General features: G+C 42.8%; 1 protein-coding gene across 2 annotated transcripts in view; it reads left to right on the forward strand.

The window, feature by feature from the left end:
* The window catches only part of TSPAN5 (tetraspanin 5), a 175,232-nt gene extending 155,312 nt beyond the window's left edge, over positions 1 to 19,920 (forward strand). The window contains exons 3-8 of one of the 2 annotated variants that reach the window (XM_019415542.2): positions 5,849 to 5,995; positions 9,979 to 10,149; positions 13,084 to 13,209; positions 15,110 to 15,157; positions 15,256 to 15,372; positions 17,738 to 19,920. In XM_019415542.2, coding sequence (XP_019271087.1) covers positions 5,849 to 5,995; positions 9,979 to 10,149; positions 13,084 to 13,209; positions 15,110 to 15,157; positions 15,256 to 15,372; positions 17,738 to 17,803 — 675 coding nt within the window. In that variant the 3' untranslated portion in view covers positions 17,804 to 19,920. The remainder of the gene's footprint in view (positions 1 to 5,848; positions 5,996 to 9,978; positions 10,150 to 13,083; positions 13,210 to 15,109; positions 15,158 to 15,255; positions 15,373 to 17,737) is intronic. The other variant, XM_019415560.2, reaches the window with a different exon arrangement.
* The last annotated feature ends 241 nt before the right edge of the window (positions 19,921 to 20,161 follow it).

The following is a 20,161-nucleotide window of genomic DNA, read 5'->3' on the forward strand; positions in this document are numbered from 1 at the left end:
TTGGATTTATTTGAATTATTTCCTTCATCCTGAGGATGTGAGATACCATTTCACTGATGTGGAAATTGAGACTTGGGTTTGGTAACTTGTCCAAGATCACACAGATAGTAGGTTGTGGAACTAGGATTCAGGACAAGATATATCTGTATTATCGTGTCCTGTCCCTTTGCCCCTCATCTAGCCCTGTCCAGGCTACCCTCTTTCTGTGTTTCTGGATTCCAGGGGAAATTGTAGGTGGACAGGTGGGCATGAGTACAGTGCAGGACAAATGCTCCCTGCCACACTCTAGAGCAGCCTGAGTGACTGCAATATCTGAGTCTCCCCTTTACCTTAGATAGAGGATGCATATTGATACATGTTTTTGTTGGCTCTCTAAATTTCTGTATGGTATTGCCTTAGACATGTTCCATGAACTTGTTTTATTTCTTTTTAGGCACATATTGGTCTTCTTGCTAAGTTCTGAGAGATACTATCCAGTCCCTAGTAGATAATGGAAATCTTCTATTTTCACTGGAGGATCCTCTCTTGGAGGCTCTGAATTGATATGCCAAGAGCTAAGCTAGTTGTCCAAAAGGCAATTTGTGGAATCGCTAATTTGCTGAATATATTTGTTTCTTTCAACTTTTTTAATTGCCTGGTATTCATCTTGTCTTTAGAGCAGCACTTTACGTTATGGTCAATTTGTTTCTGCCTCTGCTGCTGCACCGGCTATAGGTCTGGAGGAGCTGAGGGCATCAGACTATAGATACAGAAATACATAGTATGAATATGAAGAACTCTTAAAAACCAGTGTTTATTAATATAATCTTAATGATAAATTAAGAATATATGTGTAGGATATCTCCCTATATTCTTGAGTCTGTAGTACTTGAATATATTCTTGTGATCTATAGTCTTGGTCTCTGGCTTTCTTATTCTGACTCTTTATGTTTCTCTACTGCTACTGTTCAGAATTCCATTTTCATGTCAACCAAAACAAATGGGTAAAGGAATAAGTACATGTGGCTAATTGCTCTACTTCTCCATTTTTCTTCATTTCATGATTCAGCTTCGTTGGAGGGTATTTTCTGACTTGATGCATGAAGCCCAGTGCCCTTAACAGCTTTTGCTCCCAGGGCTCTGCCTGCAGGATTCTTGTAGAAGTAAAAGAACTTACTAGTAAGTGGGATGCAAATACCAGGCTGTGTGTATGTACTTCTCACATAAGCAGCAGTGCTGGGGATGGAAGAGAGGAGCCAAATGACATTTTGTATTTATTTTTTTCAATAAGTTTGAGTTCTTTTTTTTTATCTTTATTTTTGAGACAGAGCACAAGTGGGGAAGGGGCAGAGAGAGAGGGGGACAGAAGATCTGAAGTGGGCTCGGTACTGACAGCAGCGAGCCCGATGTGGGGCTTGAATTCACGAGCTGTAAGATCATGACCTGAGCCGATGGCACTCAGTCGACTGAGCCACCCAGGTGCGCAAATAAGTTTGAATTCTAAAAAGTTGATATTTAAGCTCAAGGGTTGAGCGTTCAGATTTACATGGAGAATTGGAATTTAAATTATGTAAGTATTGACCGAGACAAAGCACCTAAAAATTCCATGCAGAACTCATTTCATTAATGATGCTGAGTTGATAGCAAGTCAACATGAAGGAAGACTGTTTACACTGGCTTAATTGCTGTGTTGACTGTAAATATCAGCCAGCTGAGTAAAGGAACCATATTAAGAACAACGCTTACCTCTACTCTTTTCCGCTCCCCATCCCACCCCCCAAAACCTTTTTTCCCCTGCTAAAGTGTGAACTTCCGGTTTTGGAGGGGTGTGTGTGTGTGTGTGTGTGATGCACCTGTATATATGCACACATGTGGCATTAAAAGCACAATTTATTCAGCTGTTGTCAGGTTGTGCAGGTCCTCAAATGCAAACACAGACTCAAATAGAACCAGCTTGTGCAGTCAAGGGTGGGGTATTCTAAGTATTTGGGAGTGACTGGTAGAACTCATTGGCAGGCCAGGAATTATAATACTGACAGGATTTTCCCTCCCTACCCTTATTCTTTGTTTCTGCCTAAGCCTGGCTTTCTATTTCTCACTGCAGATTGACTTTCTCCACGTGGTGGAAAACACAGTATATGTGGCTCCAGAATTTGGTATTTTACAACTTCAGCCACAGGAGGGAGACGCTTGTTATAAATCCTAGTGTCAGAGGAAGGCAATTCAGACTTCTCAACTGTCCTGGGGCAGTGGCGTCATGTGAGAATTGGCAGCTCTGAGGGGCACGTGGAATGCATTTGGGGGAGAAGGAATCCTTACAAGAAGGGGAAGTGTTGTTCCCCAAAGAAGAGGGTGGTGCCCACAGGTTCCCAGAAGACTAGGTATCTGCTGGTGTTGTTCTTGCGCATTCCTCAGGATTTACCACCAATCAGAATATCTATTTTAAATCACTTGGCAGACTTAACTGTAATCTTAGACCTTGTATCCCCCCCCCCCCGCTTCTTGTCAACAACAAGCTTTGATTATAATTATTCTTCAGCAGGCATGGTGCTAACACTTCTTACTCATTTGTCAGATGGAACTTAACAAAATTAAGAAGTCCAATGAGAGACCCCATCTTTAAGACAACAGGAGGCTGAACTATCAACTCCCCATCATTTTTGTAATCCAGAATCTTGTTGCCAGGATTACGTTCAGCTCTTCTTTAATCTGTGTAGTCAGAAGCAGTAAGACTGCTTTTCAGTGAATATTTGGAAACACAGCACAGGTGAAGTACAGTCTTTTTTTCATCCTGTCTAGGTAAGTAGCCCTAATCCTGAGGAAAAGGAAGCTGGGCATTGACTTCCACACTTTGTGTTTTAAGATTGGAGTTAGTTTTCAACAGATAACGACCTGGGTGTATTCTGAATCCATTAAAAATAAAGTTCTTGGTAGTCTTTTTCATGCTTTGCAGAATATTGTCTCCCACAAGCACTCAGTATCTGTCTCCAGCCCTGGCTTTTGCCGGAATTTAGGATTAAATGAGTAGAATCTGCAGGCCTGCTAGGCCCCCAAATGATTGTTGTTTCCATGGAAACAGTTGAAGGCCTCTCAATTAAAATTGCCCCCATAGGCTGGACAGAGTAAGAGTATGAAAATAAGTTTGTCTGGGAAGCCAAATACTCCTCCTCCAAATGAAACCCAGAGAAGACAAATGATCCAGGAATCTACTGATAGTTGACATCATTTTTTTTTTTTCTTTTTGGGGTGTAGCTTTGTGTTTGAGACGCAGATATGTGTGTTGGCTGGCTGGTGGCTTGGCCAGAGCTGCCCAGATAAATGCCCCTGTTGTCCATAACCTCTTTGTGTAGAGCCACAGATCACAGAAGAGTGTTTGGGAACAATTGGATCTTTGCTCAAACTTGAGTGTGAGTCACAAAAAGCCCGTTAAAAATAGGTGAAATCATAGAATGGTATTAAAGTTGGGAGGAACCTGAAGGTCCTTGTGCCCCGTTTCCCATCCAATTTGGGAATCCATCCTAACACAACTGAACAGCAAGGTTCATAGTTTGGCTTCCCCATGAATGGGAAGCCTTCTCTGATCCATTGCTGGAGGGTATTAGAAAGCCCTCTTTTACAATCGTACTGACATCTCTTCCTGTCACTTCCACCTCTGCTGCCTCTTTTCGCTACCAAGTAAATTGAATCTACTTATCTCATAATTAACTCTTTAAGTTATAAGAGAATGTTATCTATATACCCTCCAAAGTCCTCTTTTCCCCTGGCTTATTAGCAGGTCTGAAACATTAAGACTTTAAGTATGGACACCTGTGTTCAGAGACATTCTAGGGGGAGAGATTGATTTCCTTCTAACACTGGCCCCTCACCACTGGTGCTTGGATTTTGTGTGTCTTTTCTGGCAATTTTTTTCTCAGCATCATTTGTGCAGGTAGAGAGTTGATAACTATTTCTGTGTTTTCCTCTTCTCCCCTGCCTCCCCAGAGTAGTCACAGTTCGAAGCTTGGAAATATGAGAAACACAAGACTGGATCAAACCATTGGTCTCAGCAGTCTCATGAAGGGTGTGGTTGTGTTTGTGAGGTCACCTCAGAAGTTAGTGAATACACCCTACATTCCTAACTGCTTTCATAATCTCTCAACCCTTTATCTGTGACTTATTTAAACCTTTGGCCTTTCCTGTAAAGTTTAAATTGTACATTTTAAGAGTCCTGTATTTCTCATATCTGTCCTATTATTAATATCCTATTGTTCTTAAGTTAATGCCCCGTCTAAAAACACCAACAATAACAACAAACAAATTGTTTTTGTCCAAATGATCCTACAAACTTAAAATGGATGGAAACTTCAAACTCCTAAACTTTGGTGTTAATTCATGCTGACTGGGAAGTGCTGGGAAGCAAATACATGGCTTCCACTTGGTAGGCAAACACTGAGGTAGGCATTCTGTTTTGGTTCCAAAATATCAGTAGCTGTGTGACTTTCAGCAAGCTACCGAGCCTCTCTGGGTTTCATTTTCCTCAAGTATAGAATCAGATACATACTTTATGTTCTTTCAGGTTGTTGGCAGTGCTATGAAAACAAATTGTTATAAGACTTCACAGCAAGCTATACTATGATATTCTGGGATATTTTGAGAGTTCAAAACAAATTTAATAAAATAAAATATTGATGATATTGGGTATTTAAGACTCCTATACATCCGCAGTTTCAAAAAAACAGGTGTCTGCCTCTATAGGAATGAATAGTAAATGTGTACCTTGCATTTTAGGGGGAAAAAATCTCATAATTTCTAACATAGGGTCTGGGTGGTATGTGATGTGGTATCACAGCTGAGGGAGAAATGATTTCTGTAAAAAAGTTGCATGTCCATGAAGAAGTGAAATCACTCTGGGTTCCTTTGGAAGGAAAACAAAAGGGTGGAAAGTCTGGGAGTAACTTTTGACGTATGAATCCTTTAAATCTCAATTATTGATTTTTTAAATTTCTTGAGGGAGAGAATACATGTGGGGGGCAGGGAGAGGGGCAGAGGGAAAGAGGGAGAGAATCCCAAGCAGGCTCCATGCTCAGCTCAGAGCCCGATGTGGGGGCTTGATACCATGACCCTGGGATCATGACATGAGCCAATATCAAGGCTGTTCTGTACACATAGGTCTGTGATGGGAACTCTCAACTGACTGAGCCACCCAGAGGCCCCTATATCTCAGTTCTTAAAAAAAAAAAAAAAAAAGGTATTAAGTTAAATACCCCTAATGAGTCAGTGTGAGATAGCCATCAGCACAGATCACCTAAGTGGGCTTTGGGGGATCGGAGCCGGGTAGGGTCTACTGTGAAGCTCAAGGGTGGATCCCGAGGCATGGTCCTTCCCTGGAAGACTTGCAGGGGCTTGTTGCTGGGGCTGGCCTTCTGTGGTAGCCTTCAGCATCCAGCTCCACACCCTGGTTCCTGAGAAATGCCACAGGCTTGAAGCAGGCCCTTGTCTGCCTTGGGGCTTCAAAAATGACTCCTCTTCCTGGTGGTTGGGAAGTGTGTTTCTCTTACCCACATGTTTTTACTTATGACTGCTTATATTTGGACATAGAAAAAAAGGTAACATCCACATCTTCTCCATACAAGGTCTGATGACAGTTTCCTGGGGTCATTTCTTTGCTTTATGTAATTTTACCAAAATTGCAAACTTATCTAGACCTTAGAAAAAAGTAGTCTTTTGTTTGTTTTTTGCAGTGTTTCTTGAGTATTAATCATGCATAATAATCAGATGACCTCTGAAGTTTTTCATTGAAAGGGGGAATAAACCATTGTATTAATCTTTCCATGTTGAAACACTGACCGGGCATCCTGGTGCCTTGTTGTGTGTGCTTTTCCGTCCCCAGGGAGTTCTGTCCAACATCTCTTCCATCACTGATCTCGGTGGCTTTGACCCGGTTTGGCTCTTCCTTGTGGTGGGAGGAGTGATGTTCATTTTGGGATTCGCAGGGTGCATTGGAGCGCTACGGGAAAACACCTTCCTTCTCAAGTTCGTGAGTATCCCACTCGGCTCTCAGGCTGAGGGCTAAGCTCCCGTCTCTCCACAGGAGGATACCCCATCTGTAGGCAAAGTGGCTCTACCAAAGGCAAAGCAAAAATATGGCCCGGCTAATGCTCTCCTTTTGGGAGAGCTCTCTAGATCACCAGCTACGTGCTCCCCCGTTTTTCTTAACGATATAAGTACCACCCCCAGCCCGTGCCCTCCGTGGAGGTTTTGTACGTGTATATCAGGATTTGCATTTCCAGTCCCTAAAATGCCTTTAGATTAAGGTAGGTATACATATAGTTTTCTTCTCTTAAGTGATTTTTACCTCCTCTTTTAAGTACCTAGTTGGTAGTGAACTCTTCACATAGTTGAGAAAAACCAGACATAAGCACATTGGCTGTGGCCTGTCCTGATTAAATCTGTTAAGCAGTAGGTTTCGGCGAATATGGAAAAACAGTAAGAGGGACGTCCTCCTCCTTCTCTGCCAGTACAGACTTCTCCTTTTGTATGATCAGCATAATTTTCAGGTCCCTTGCAGGGTGTGTGCACTGTTAGCATGAAAATTTTTAGAGGAGGAGTTTTACCAGGGGCAGATAAGTAATAAAGTAGAGCGTGAGAAATGAAAGCCTTTCCTTTGGAGATTCCTTCCAAAGGAGAAAAAAATGGCATATGCTTACGTGTATGTATCTGAAACAGGTTTGTTAGGTGTAGTCAAAGGTCAGCCAAAGGTGCCTGTCAGTCTGGAGCTTGGCATGCGGGTGGGCACCTGTGTGGATGCCCTCTGAATAACAGCGGAAGGGTGAAAACAATCCACCTTCCTGTGGTGAGGGAAGATGGTGGGATTTCTGGACAACAGTATTTGTGTAATAACCCCTGTTGCTAGAATCATACTTCTCATCATTCAGGGACATTTTCACTTAAAACAAGAGCCTACACTTGAACTAGTGCCAGCAGCCATGCAATATGTGATTCTCTTTCCGGGCCACATCATCCTCTGGCATTTTTCTTGAATATCCCTGAAGAGAGCAGACTCACTGTACCCTACCCAGGGTAGCCCATTTCAAATTTGGGCAGCTCTGGAGCGGATGAGGTTTTGGAGAATCGGACCTGAACGTTCTTATGTTTATCCTGAAAGTTTATATGACTCTACTAACAGGGAAAACTAAGGGATATTTGGTCTTCTCTACACTTAAGTGACCAGTTGGTTCTCTGTTCTGTATACATAGGTCTGTGTTGGGAACAACTGGTTTCCTAACACTCCGTTTGCCTTATCTCCCAGTTCCCCCTTTTAAACACATGCACACACAGAGTTACTTCATTCCTTACCTAATCAAAGACCTGTGGAGCCCCCAGGAGAGCTCTGTCCATGATCCTAACCTGCCAGTCTTCCTGGCATGAGAGCCTTCTAAATGCGTGGGCTCACCTCACTCAGTTTTTCTGTAGTCTCATAAGGCCACAGATAATGCTGAGCATTTGCCACTATTTTATCAGTTTTAGCCTCTGTGGCCTCAATATGGGATCCCCTTTAATATGATCTACTTGAATACAGTTTAGTTTGTAAGAGGAATCCCTTTAATGTAGTTTATTGTATTTGTACTTGAAGATACCAGAGTTAACTGAACAGGCAGAAATAGATACATTTCTCTAAATCAGCACCTTAATTTCTAAAGTCCCATTTTGGAAGTGAAGAAAATTGAATTGTTTCTTGGCTTTTAAAAGTGTCGGATAATATTTAAAATGGTCTCTATTTAGTACAAACAATAAAACCTGGCCCAGAATATTCTTTGAGCAGGAGCTGTGAAGTAAGTAGAAGCAAATGTCAACATGGCTTGAAAACAGCCTCGAAGATTGGATTCTGTAAGGCTAGGAGATTGGCTGAGGGAAAATCTGAGAGCTAAGATAATGTGAAATAGAAATGGAGCTTCCTGGTCAGCTAAGGCCCTAGTTTGAAGCCTGTGAGTCAGTCTCTGCACCTTTGAAAGTGGGGGAAATTAGGTTACAGGGCCAGGGCATATAGGTTTCTGCCAAATACTCTATAAGAATTTAATTTGGACTTAATTTTTGACATATATGTATCATATAACATTAAAGGAAAATTTCCCAGGGTAACTGGAAAATGAACTTGCCTAACCTTTATGGTGATGAGAACAAAAAGCTAGTTAAAATCTCTTCATGACTTGCGTCTTGGTATTTTGTGTACTATTGTATTGTACTTGGTATTTTGTGTACATTTGTATACAAATGATTTTCTCATTTGTATAGTGTGATAACTAGTATATTTCTGTACCTAATAAAGGGACGGGAGTTGTTTTATACTATGGGGTAGGCATTGAGTAAAAGTGATAGTTTTTTCCTGCCCTTTTTTCTAGATTGAGGAAAGCTTACTTTGAAATTACTGGTACTACTGATGATAATTAACAGTTGAGATCCTATTTCTACTGAATGCATCAAGGACAGATAACCAGGAGATCTATGGAAGCTGAACCTGAGCCCTGGAGGGTCTAGAATTAAGGCCTAAACTTTGGGGTCCTAGACTTTGCCAGGAACTTCTTCCTTTCTTGCACCCCTCCCCTCATGCCCACCCTCCCAAGATGGCCCTTGGTACCCTGGAAAAACACTGTCAGATATGCAGACATTTGATGTGAGAAGGCCCCACCCCACTGCCCTCTCCCACCCTCACCGCACATAAGACTGTGAGGTCTTTGGAGGCAGGATTATGCCTTACTCATCCTTGCTTCTGCAAAGCCCTCCATATCCAGGGCCCAATCTATTATGGGTCCTTCGATGTTTGCTGGAGGAATTAACATATTGTTGTCTTTGCTTTGTTTTAATAAGTAACTGTGTAGTCTGCTTCGCGCCACTCCTCCAGCACCTTTTTCTCTCGGTTGGCTGCTTGATGTCTGCTTGCTGAGGCAGAGAGCTTTAGCCCCCTCTGCCTCTCAACCACTCTCCGTCCTGTAGCTTTCAGGAGCTCTGCTGAGCAGCTGTGGCCCTCTTTCTGTCCTTGTTACCAGAAGTTCACCTCGTCCTTCACAACCTCATTTCTCATAATCTGTTTCAGCACAATGAATTAGAAAAGAGTAAGAGGGTGGGGGCGATAGGAAGTGGAAAGAACCGTGGGTGTGAATGATACGTTGGTATGACTGCCATCTGAGTCTTCTAGATGGAAAGGCAATTTCTCCAGATTTATGGGCAATCACATTACCTGTGGCCTCCAGCCTTTCTGTTTAAATTCTTGTTGTCTGCATTAGCCACAAGTCTTCCTTTGGCTGCAGGTTGATGTTATTTAAAATCTTCTGAGACTGGTATTTACAAAGAAGGGTGAGCACAGCCAGTGTTCCTAAGAAAGCTTTCAACCCAGTTTTCATGATGGTAAATGATTTTCACATCCTAGTCACCACCGCCGCCACCACCCCCCCCCCCCCGCCCACACACACAAACTTCCTCTTTGACCTCTTCATCCAAGATGAACACATCTGCTATCTTACACCATAAAGCAGGTGCAAAGGAGAATTAAAGCAGTATCTGAATCCAGAAAAGGAACATGTTGCATACAGAATCAAGGCCATAGTAACAAATGGCAGTCGATCTTACAATACTGAGATAATTTCTCTTTCAGCATTACGAAAGCTTACTAGAGGTAGGGGCAGGTCATGGTTCAAGAGTCTGGCAGTACATCAATCAGAAGAAACTCATTAGGTCTTAATGTGGGTCTAATGAGAAATTCCTTTTATCCATGTTTGCTTATAGGCTTTGTTGTTTAATTACCAAATGGACCACAAGAGTCCCTAAAATGTGATTATGAATGATTTTTAAAAATCCTTTCTTGGAATATAATATTCTATTAATGAATCTTAAACTGAAGATTATCTGCTTTGGACATGTGTAACAACCACCCAATGTAATTATAAACCTTTTTAGAAGGAACCTTCTAACTATATATGATCAAAATAGCCCTTTTAACTGTTCTCTGTGTGTCTTTTGTCTTAGTTTTCTGTGTTCCTGGGAATTATTTTCTTCCTGGAGCTCACTGCTGGGGTTCTGGCATTTGTTTTCAAAGACTGGATCAAAGACCAGCTGTATTTCTTTATAAACAACAACATCAGAGCGTACAGAGATGACATTGATTTACAGAACCTCATAGACTTCACCCAGGAATATGTAAGTTTAAATTTATTTTTAAGTTGAAAGCCTTCTCGAGGAATGAGAACATTCCTCCTGGCTTCTGCATGTGCCAGCTGGAACCTACCTCTGATTCTTCCACATGGTTTTGTTTGTTTGCTTGTGTATTTATTATTTTCTGACCTGCTTTATGACTTACATGATTTGCACCCTGAATGGAAATGCCCTATTTTCACTTACCTCAATTTCTACGAAGTCCAAGGGACCAAGAAAACTTCTTGAGCAACAAGATTATAACTACAGTTGCTGTTTCCTATTGACATCTGAAGAATATTCTTTTGCTAGAGGTGTAGCGTTTTATTTGGTGTTTAACATGAATTCTTTCTTGCTCCTTGTCCCCTTTAAAAAATTTTTTTTTTTTGCTTATTTTGAGAGAGACGGAGATAGTGTGAGTGGGGAGGGGTAGAAAGATTGAGAGAGAGAGAGAGAGAGAGAGAGAGAGAGAGAGAATCCCAAGCAGGCTTCACACTGTCATCACAGAGCCCAGTGTGGAGCTTGAACTCACGAAACCATGATGAGATCATAACCTGAGCCAAAATCAAGAGTCGGACGCTCAACCCACTGAGCCACCCAGGCACCCCTTGTTTCCTTTTGATCGTCTTCCACACTTCACAGCTCACAATAATACATTTAGCAATAGAAAGTCTGTCCACAAAGTTCCTAACATGCCCATCCAAATATCCTAGCACATGCAGTTCCATGCAACTGAAAGTTGAGAAACTTCTAAGCCCTGGTGGCTTCTAACAAGTAAAGAATCTCTCACAGGGCCACCCCCCACCCCAGGTTTCTGAACATTACCAGGTGATGTCCTCTGTAATGCAAATGAAGTAGCAGGCACCCCGTTTGACTCAAAATGCAAAATGGTATAAACAAGGTTCAGAAGAACTACAGATCTAGTGCCAAAATCTGATTAGCAAAGTGACCGTGGGCTAACAGAACCTTGACCTATTTCCCCAAGAGTAAAACGGAAATAATAATAGCTACTGTTTAACTCCTGCAAATATTAGGGCACTCTAATGAGATGTGCATGGTTTTATATTAGGCTTAAGGTGTAACTGTCCTAAGGTGTTAAGGTCTTTATTTGCATGCACTGAGAAACTGGATAAGGTGAGCAGAACTGGACAGTGCTGTCTGTGCCATAAATGCAGGACGGGAGGGCCAACAGAAGCCCAGTGGATCAACGGTGGTCTTTTGGTTGGACAGCTTTCCATAATGAGCTGGGGTCCCTTCTGATAAAGGGAGGAGACGACTGCACCAGCACTTGCTATCTGGCAGACCACTCTCCTTCCTTAGGTACTCAGAAGTCAGCTGAGTTGTGTTGGTTTTGTTCAGTAGCATCAATGACCATCCTCGAGTAAGTTGCACCTCAGGTGTGAAATTAAGCCCTGTTTCATCTCCTCAGCAGACTTCAGTGTTTTGTTAGGTCATAATGGATGCAAGCTCACACCTTGCCAAATGTCATCACTGACTAGTTTGCGTGACAGATCTGATGAAGCTTTGTAGGAAAACCTTGAGACGCACAACCCAAGCCCTCAAAGGACCAGACGGGTTGGAAGAACATGCGTGCACACGTTCTCTTGAAATGCTGTCTGCTTTATATGGAAATCCTGTTATTTCATGTGATTTTATTTTTCTGTTATGGAGTTTAATGTGTTGAAGTAGCTATTGGTCCTGAAAGCCTTAAAATGGTCAAGGCTTGATGATTTAACTCTTGAGAGGTAGAGCTAGTCCATTTGAGGGGAGTGACGAAGTTGGCTTCTGGAGCAAGCAGTTCTTGAACCAGGCCCCATTTGAGACTCACTGACTTTAACTGCTCATTTTATATACATTTTAATTAGATGATTGAATTTTTTTTAAGTGCATTTACATATTTTTAAATATTTGTTTTTGAGACAGAGAGCTCCGGTGGGGGAGGTGCAGAGAGAGAGGGAGACAGAGGATCCGAGGTGGGCTTTGTGCTGTCAGCACGGTGGGGCTCGAACTGATGAACCATGAGATCATGACCTGAGCCAAAGTCGGATTCTCAACTGACTGAGCCACCTAGCGGCTGCTGGATCATTAAATTTTTTAAGTTGAAAATGTAAATACATGCTCTTTAAAAACTTCAGAGTAGTAACATATATAATGAAAAGTAAGCCTCTAAAACTTTTGGGGGTAATGAGCATGTTCACTATCTTGATTGTGGTGATGGTTTAAAAATGTATACGTATGTCAAATGTTATAAAATTGTACAGTTTAAGGGGTGCCTGGGTGGCTCAGCTAGTTAAGTGTCCGACTTCAGCTCAGGTCACGATCTCGCAGTTTGTGAGTTCGGGCCCCATGTCGGGCTCTGTGCTGACAGCTTGGATTCGGTCTCTCTCTCTCTTTCTCTCTCTCTCCAGAAATAAATAAACATTAAAAAAAGTTGTACACTCTAAATATGTTCAGTTTATTGTATGTCAATTATACCTTAACAAAAAGGATTTTTTAAAAACCCTTAATGCGGTAGAGACCACAATTTTTAGACAGTAAGCCTCTAGCTCTCCCACCCATAACCCCACTTGCCTCCTTCAGGCACAGTCAGGGTTCAGTGTCTTATTTATCCTTCTAGAATGTTCCTCCACGTACCCAAGCCAGGCAGACCTTGTTCTGATTGAGCCTGCTCCTGAGCAACTCCTCCCCTTCCTCCACCTAACACCATGGGTCTCCTAAATCATTTAAATCAGATGCTAACACATCTTACAGATCTTGGGCCTTAATCACTTTGGAAGCTTTTATAGGAGCTGCTTAGATTTAGTTTGGTTTACAACTAAATTCTGAGACAGAAAAGAAGGTTAGAGCTGGCGGAAGCTGGGTGTCGGTCGTTTGGTCGTGAGTATAGGCGCCTGGTCGCCTCCAAGTCAAGATGTTCTAATTCTCTCCTGTTTGCTCTAGTGGCAGTGCTGTGGGGCTTTTGGAGCTGATGATTGGAACCTAAATATTTACTTCAATTGCACAGATTCCAATGCAAGTCGAGAGCGATGCGGTGTGCCATTCTCCTGCTGTACTAAAGACCCCGCAGTAAGTGAAGGCCAGCAGACTGTTGGCCAGCTCCACACGTCACACCGAGAATGGGCAGGGGTGGGGGGCTTGGGGGGATGAGCAGAGTGACTTTTTTCTCGAAGCCTCTTCTCACATGCTCATTCCCAACTGTAGCTCCTGTAGGGGGCACAGTGCTCAGATCTTCCCAGTAGGGGTAATAATTGCTGACCTTAATTTAGTAGTACGTGCTGGTTCCTAGTCTCAGTCTTTTTGTGAGTTGGCTCAATAAAATTCAGAATGTTCCTCCTGGCGGATACCACCATTATCTTCCCTCTTTGGGTGAAATGTAGGCCGGTAGAGTTTAATTAACTTTCCCAAGCTCACATTGCTAGCAAGTGAGGAGCCGAGCTTCAGACCCAGGAAGCCTGCCTGTGGTGTCTCTAATTCCTTCTCTGTGAGAAGGATGCTCTTAGGTGAGAGCTCCCTGCATTGGTTTGGGGTTAGTGATCCTTTGCGTCCTGACTTGGTTCTGGGGGAGATATTAGGGATAGGAGAGGAGTTTGAGGTAGGATAGGGCTCATCTACTAGGTAGGAAGACTGCAGCTGCCTGGACTTTCAGTTGCAATGATGATAATAACTGTAGTTGGTATTTGAGAAAAAGATAAAATATTACACCTGTGCATAACCCCTTCTACCATGACTTTGGTTGTATTTTGGGTCAAATCATGTGACTGGGATATGGGATGTCTTGAGATGCAAGTGTCTTGTCGTAAGTTAAAAGCCAGGAGTGAATGTTAGAACAAGCGGGAGAATTTGCTTCTGCACATGTCCATCCCCCACTCTTCAGCCTTCTGGGACATCAGTCCAGGCAGCCTCCTCCAGGCCGCCCTTCTCGAAATCAAGTGGAGCCCAGTGAGGGACACTGAACTCGTCAGCAATTTCCCCATGGAGGGTGTAAGGTGTGGGGCTCTTTAAAAGAGGCTGTGGTCTTCGGGTGGAAAAGTAGTTCTCTGAGGGCTTCAGAGGGGTCTCCGAGCTATTACTCTTGGTCTGAAAGAGACTGAGAATCAGAAAGGACTGTGCTTCCCTGCTCTGAGACCCTGCCAGGAAGTCCACCTTTCCTACTGGCTAGTTTCATGCTCTCTCCTCTGAGAAGGGCTCACAGGCAGGAGAGCACCCAGTACAGAGCCCTGGGTGCCCACGCAGGTACTGGCCGGCAGGTGCAAATTATTCTGTCTCCAGCTCCTGCCCTGTGTTAACATTCCATCAGAAGTATGAAGCGTCTCTGAAGGCATTATGGTCCCCTTTTGACTACAGATACTCTGGGTAGAGAGTTTTCATTCCATAAATGCCAAGCTAATAAAATCCACCCCGTACCCTGCAGAGGGGAAAAAATAAACCTAAAACCGCAGAACCCACGTTTCTTGTCAGACCTGTGAAATGTCAGGGTGTCTGTCCATGTGATGTGTTGTCAGCACATTGTTTTGTTTTTAATTATTAAAGTAATGCATTCTCATTGAAAAATCCTTTAAGTGATACAGAAGTATATAGATTAAAAAGCAGAAGTACCCCCCCCCCCGCCAAAGAGCATAAGTAAACATAGTCAGTGTGCCCTTTGCCATGGTTTTATCTATGTCTTAGTTTTCTGAACCCCATATGCTTCCTGAAGTTGTCAATAACATGCTTGCTTTTCTTATATTTCCCGAGCCTCAGTTTTCTTCTTTTGGAAAAAAGAAGGCATATTTTAATACTTACTTCTGAGAATTTTTATAACAATTACTTAGGATAATACATAAAAGTGTTTAACATGGTACCTAGGACATCTCCATGCCTAAGCACGCAGTTTATTAACGACACTTAACAGGGATCTTCTGCTAATTCTTAGGTGGGCTTCCTGTCTATTGAGTGAATTTCACTTTTCTGTTTTCTTCCTCCCCAGGAAGATGTCATCAACACTCAGTGTGGCTATGATGCCAGGCAAAAACCAGTAAGTGGAATCTCATCTTGTCACTTAGCACAAAGGGTGTTTCTGAGGAGCTTTTGAACTTGCATGGTGACACTGTGCTCTCCTCTTCCCTTGCGAAGGAAGTTGACCAGCAGATTGTTATCTACACGAAAGGCTGTGTGCCCCAGTTTGAGAAGTGGTTGCAGGACAATTTAACCATCGTGGCTGGTATTTTCATAGGCATTGCATTGCTACAGGTAAGACCAGGCTCCTTTATGGATGTCACAGAGAAATGATGCTCTGGGAGAGCCCTTCCCAGGACAGGAGCTCTGCTTAATCACCTTAACATTACAATTTTTAAGACACATTGGAAGGCTGGGAAACAGACCTAAACTATTGGGTTTATATTTTATTTAAAGCCCATTTTAGATGCTACTATCCTGAAATACTTCAGGAAATCTTTTTTCCTTTCCAAGATGGAGAAATTGATTGGGTTAGCAGTTGTCTGCTGACATTCCAGTGTTTCCATGGGCAAAATAATACTGTATTGTGACAGTTGGGGCAGGTAAGAATGGTCAGAAGTAGATCCCAGTGGCAACATTAAGACTTTTTAGAATTTCACACACATCCAGTGTTCTGTTCTCTCTCTGGACCACCTTGTCAAAATGCTAGTGAGGGAAGGAAGACACCCACTTTTCCTCCTAAGCAGCCCCAAGAGCTGAGGTTTTTATCTTGTAGAGATGTAATACTTTTCTTAGAGGGTCACAAATGGGGCACAGTGGTTGAAAGAGATTAAAGAAGTCCTAAATAAATGGAAAGCCGTTCCGTATTCATAGATTGGAAAACTTGATTTTGTGAAGGTGGCAGTACTCAAATTGATCTACAGGTTCAATGCAATCCCTTTCAAAATTACAACTGCCTTCCCACCCCCACCCCTCCCCCAAATGGACAAGCTGACCCTAAAATTCATGTGGAAATGCAAGGGATCGAGAATAGCAAAACAAATTTGAAAAAGAACAGAGTTGGAGAATTCACACTTTCCAATTACACTTACTACAGAGCTGCAGTAATCAAGATGGTACATAAGGTTGGATCCACAGATCAGTGGAAGAGAATTGAAAGTCAGAAATAAGCCCTACGTCAATGGTCAGTTGATTTAAAAAAAAAAAAAATTTTTTTTTTTTAATGTTTATTTTTGAGAGAGAGAGCGTGAGGGGAGAGGAGTGGCAGAGAGAGAGAGGGAGATACAGAATCTGAAACAGGCTCCTGGCTCCGAACTGTCAGCACAGAGCCTGACACAGGGCTCAAACTCACCAACCATGAGATCATTACCTGAGCTGAAGTCAGATGTTTAACCAACTGAGCCACCCAGGTGCCCCTATGGTCAGTTGGTTTTTGACAAGGGAACAGAGATCAGTCAGTGGGAAAAGAATAGTCTTCTCAACAAATGGTGCTGGACCAACTGGATACCTATAGGTAAAAAGAATGAATTTGGGCTCCTACCTCACACCATATATAAAAATTAACTCAAAATAGCTCAAAGACCTAAACTTAAGAGCTAAAGCTATAAAACTCTTAGCTAAAGCTAAAGACAGCGTAGGTGTAAATCTTTGTGACCTTGGATTAGGCAGTGTTTTCTTATATATGACACCAGAAGCACAAGCAACCACAGAGAGTACATAAGTTGGATTTCATCAAAATTTTAAAACTTGAGTGCTAAAAATGATAAGAAAGAGAAAAGACAACCCACAAAATGAGAGAAAATACTTGCAAATCATTGTGTCGGATAGGGGTCCAAAGTCTAGAATATATAAAGAACAACTCAACAATAAAAAGACCAGCCCAATCTAAAGATGGGCAAAGAATTTGAATAGATATTTCTCCAAAGAAAGTAACAAATAGCCAATAAGCACATGAAAAGATGCTCATCATTAGATATTTGAGAAGTTTAAATCAAAACCACAATGACCTAGCACTTCACACATGCTAGGATGGATATAATTAAAAAGGAAGACAATGATGAGTCTTGGCAGGGATGTGGAGAAATGGGAACCGTAATACATTGTTAAAGGGAATGAAAACAATAGAGTCACTGTAGAAAACAATTCGGCACTTGCTCAGAAAGTTAAACGGAGTTGCCATTGTGACCCAGCAACTCCACTCCGAAAAGAACTGGAAATCTGCTCACTAGAAAGTTGTACAGGGACATCCATAGCAGCACTATTCATAATAACAAAAAAGTGGAACCAGTGTAAATGTCCATCAGCTGCTGATGGATAAACAACATGTGGTTTATCCATAGAATGGAATATTAGTCAAGTCATCAAAAGGATTGATCTTGAGTGGTTGCGAGGGATGGGAGAAGAGGAATGCCTGTGAATAGGTACAGAGTTTCTTTTCAAGGTAATGGAATGTTCTAGAATTAGACAGTGGTGATAGTCGTACACCCTTGTGAATATACTAAAAACCACTGATGTGTATACTTTAAAATTAGGGCATGTTTTATAGTGTATGAATTATGTATCAATTTTAAAAATGAAAGAAAAGAGATTCATTGACCTAGGAAAAGCCTAATGACGTTCTGAGTTTCACTGTTTGACTCTCTTTTCCTTCCTTTTCCAGATTTTTGGGATCTGCCTGGCCCAGAATTTGGTTAGTGATATTGAAGCTGTCAGGGCTAGCTGGTAGGGCCCAGCAATGCTGCTGCAAAACACTGGACAGACCCAGCCTTCCTGCCCCTCCAGCGTGCCCAACCCAATCCATGCTGCACGGACCCTGATCACAGAGGCATCTTGCAATCTCACCTGATGGAGCTGCCAAGAACTTGGTTTGGGGGAGGGGGGTGGTGCAACTGGGAAATGCTGCTCACTGACAGAATTAAACAGATAACCAGTATGAAAGTCGTTGAGCCGTGAATCTCTACTGTAGCCATGAATTTATGGATGGATACTTACCAAAACAAGAAAAAGAGGGAGGGTGAGGGACCCAGATGTACCTGAATTTGTGGAACACACAGTCTCGTTCTCCACTTCGATAACTGGAGGGCTGGAAGAAGCAGTTTTGTTCTTTGTCACACCTTGAAGGGACTGCTTTCTGTTCCATGGCCTAAAGAAGTACATCTTTCCTAAAACTCAGCCCCTTACCTGGGGGGGCTGTGGTGTTTTGGGGCACCCCTTCGCTGTACATTTCAAGGAACTGTTAACAACTGTGATCCCAAGAAGAAAACAGCTTGTCTTCGGGGTTCAGAGTTTGTGACCGCATTCAGCAAGTAATGCGGGTGGGCATGCGTGGTCTCTCCTGGAGTGTCCCTTAGAAGGGACGTTGTGTATCCCACGTGCATGGAGTAAGGGCAGCAGGACACTTTGTGATGCTGAATTTTAGCAGGACAGATCGTTGTTCTAAGTAGGCCTGAGCTTTATTTATCAATGACATTCAAGGAGAAATTGAAGTTAATGAAGAGGTTATTGGTTAACATCCCTCACCCCCGCCCACCCTATTAGTTGTTGGATTCTTTGGAAACTCTGGAATATTCTGGGTTTTGTTTGGCTTTTTTTGCGTTTTTGTTTTTGTCTCCCAAAAGTGAGAGCTGGGATGCAGTTTCTCTTAAAGTGTTTTCTTACTCAGCTCAATGTTAATTTTTTGGTATAATCTCCCTGCATGATCTGTGAACCTGAATCCACCAGCTCCTTTTCCTGCCATGTCTCCCACGAACATTTATAAATGTTATTTGGTCGGCATTTCACTTCATAGGTTCCCGGCCTTGAGAGGTGTGGCGTGTCCTCCCTGGCTGCGAAGCGACTGGTAAATGCTTCCACAGACTCGATAGTCCCTTTACCCCATCAGTCTCCGGGGCCTCATCCGCAGCCCCCAGTTTTCTCTTTGAATGGAATTGAACCTAATGCTGAGACAGTGTTGACTCACAATCAAGAACTTTATAATTTCTTTTCCCCCTTCTGGTTTTATTTTGCTTTTATTTAACAACAACAACAACAAAAAAGCATGGCCAGAGCTCCCTCCTAGTGCAGACTAGCCATCAGGATGGTAACAAAGCACAAATACTTAGGAGGGAGGGGCATTGATGGGGCAAGTGTTCTGTGACCCAAGGTCGGACACCACTTCCAGGTGCTGCCGCTCATCCTTACCCCCACGAAGGTGGGGAGGGATGAGTCCTGCCCCCACATTTTAATCCAGCTGGTATCCACCAGGATGCCACTCTCCTGGGGAGCAGACATCAGCCTGTGGAACGGCGGGAAAACCACAGGTACATTTTACGGTGATGCCACACTTGCCAGCACAAAACTGGGCAGCTAGCATGCTTTGTGGAAATTTAGCAAGCTTTTCCGTTTTAGCCCCATGTTGCATCGCTGTGGCTGACGAACGTGTCAATCTGCTCAGAGAAAAGACAGAAATTCTTTGAAAACTGTCTCCAGAGTGTGGGTGTGTGTGTGGCTGCATGTGTGTTTTTGTGTCTCTGTGTAGTTAGAGATGTTCATTCCATCTTCTGGCTGTAAGATGATTTTATGTCATCTCTGCCCCCACGCAGTTGTCATTCTGTAATGTCATTCCAACACGGAGAAGACTCGAGCCCCGCAATTGGCACTCTTGTCTTTATTACCTCATTCTCCGGTGAACTCCCTCTGACCAGTTGATTCAGAATCAGGCAGGATCCCCTCCCTTTGGCACATCCAGTGAAAGGCCAAACGGCAAGTCCAAGTGCGTTCTAAATTTTAATTAGTCACCCTTTATTTTTTACACTTGAGAGTGGTTGTAATTAAGGCTGTCATTAATAAACTGGTTCTACCTTACGTGGAGTTCTGTCTTTCTTCATTACTTGTCTTGGAATTGCAGAATTCTCAAATCCAGTGGCTCTCAGACTTTAACGGGCATCAGAATCAACCAGAGGGCTTGCCGAAACAGATTACTGGGTTTGCCCCATCCCCAGAATTTCTGATTTAGGAGGTGCGTTTCTGACAAGTTCCCTGGTGATGCTGTGCGTCTTGGATGCACAGTTTGAGAAGTACTGCTCTGATCAGCTCTCTAAGGGGG

This window comes from Panthera pardus, unplaced genomic scaffold, assembly GCF_024362965.1.
Source record: "Panthera pardus isolate Hobbes unplaced genomic scaffold, ASM2436296v1 HiC_scaffold_13, whole genome shotgun sequence".
NCBI classification, from domain to species: Eukaryota; Metazoa; Chordata; class Mammalia; order Carnivora; family Felidae; genus Panthera; species Panthera pardus.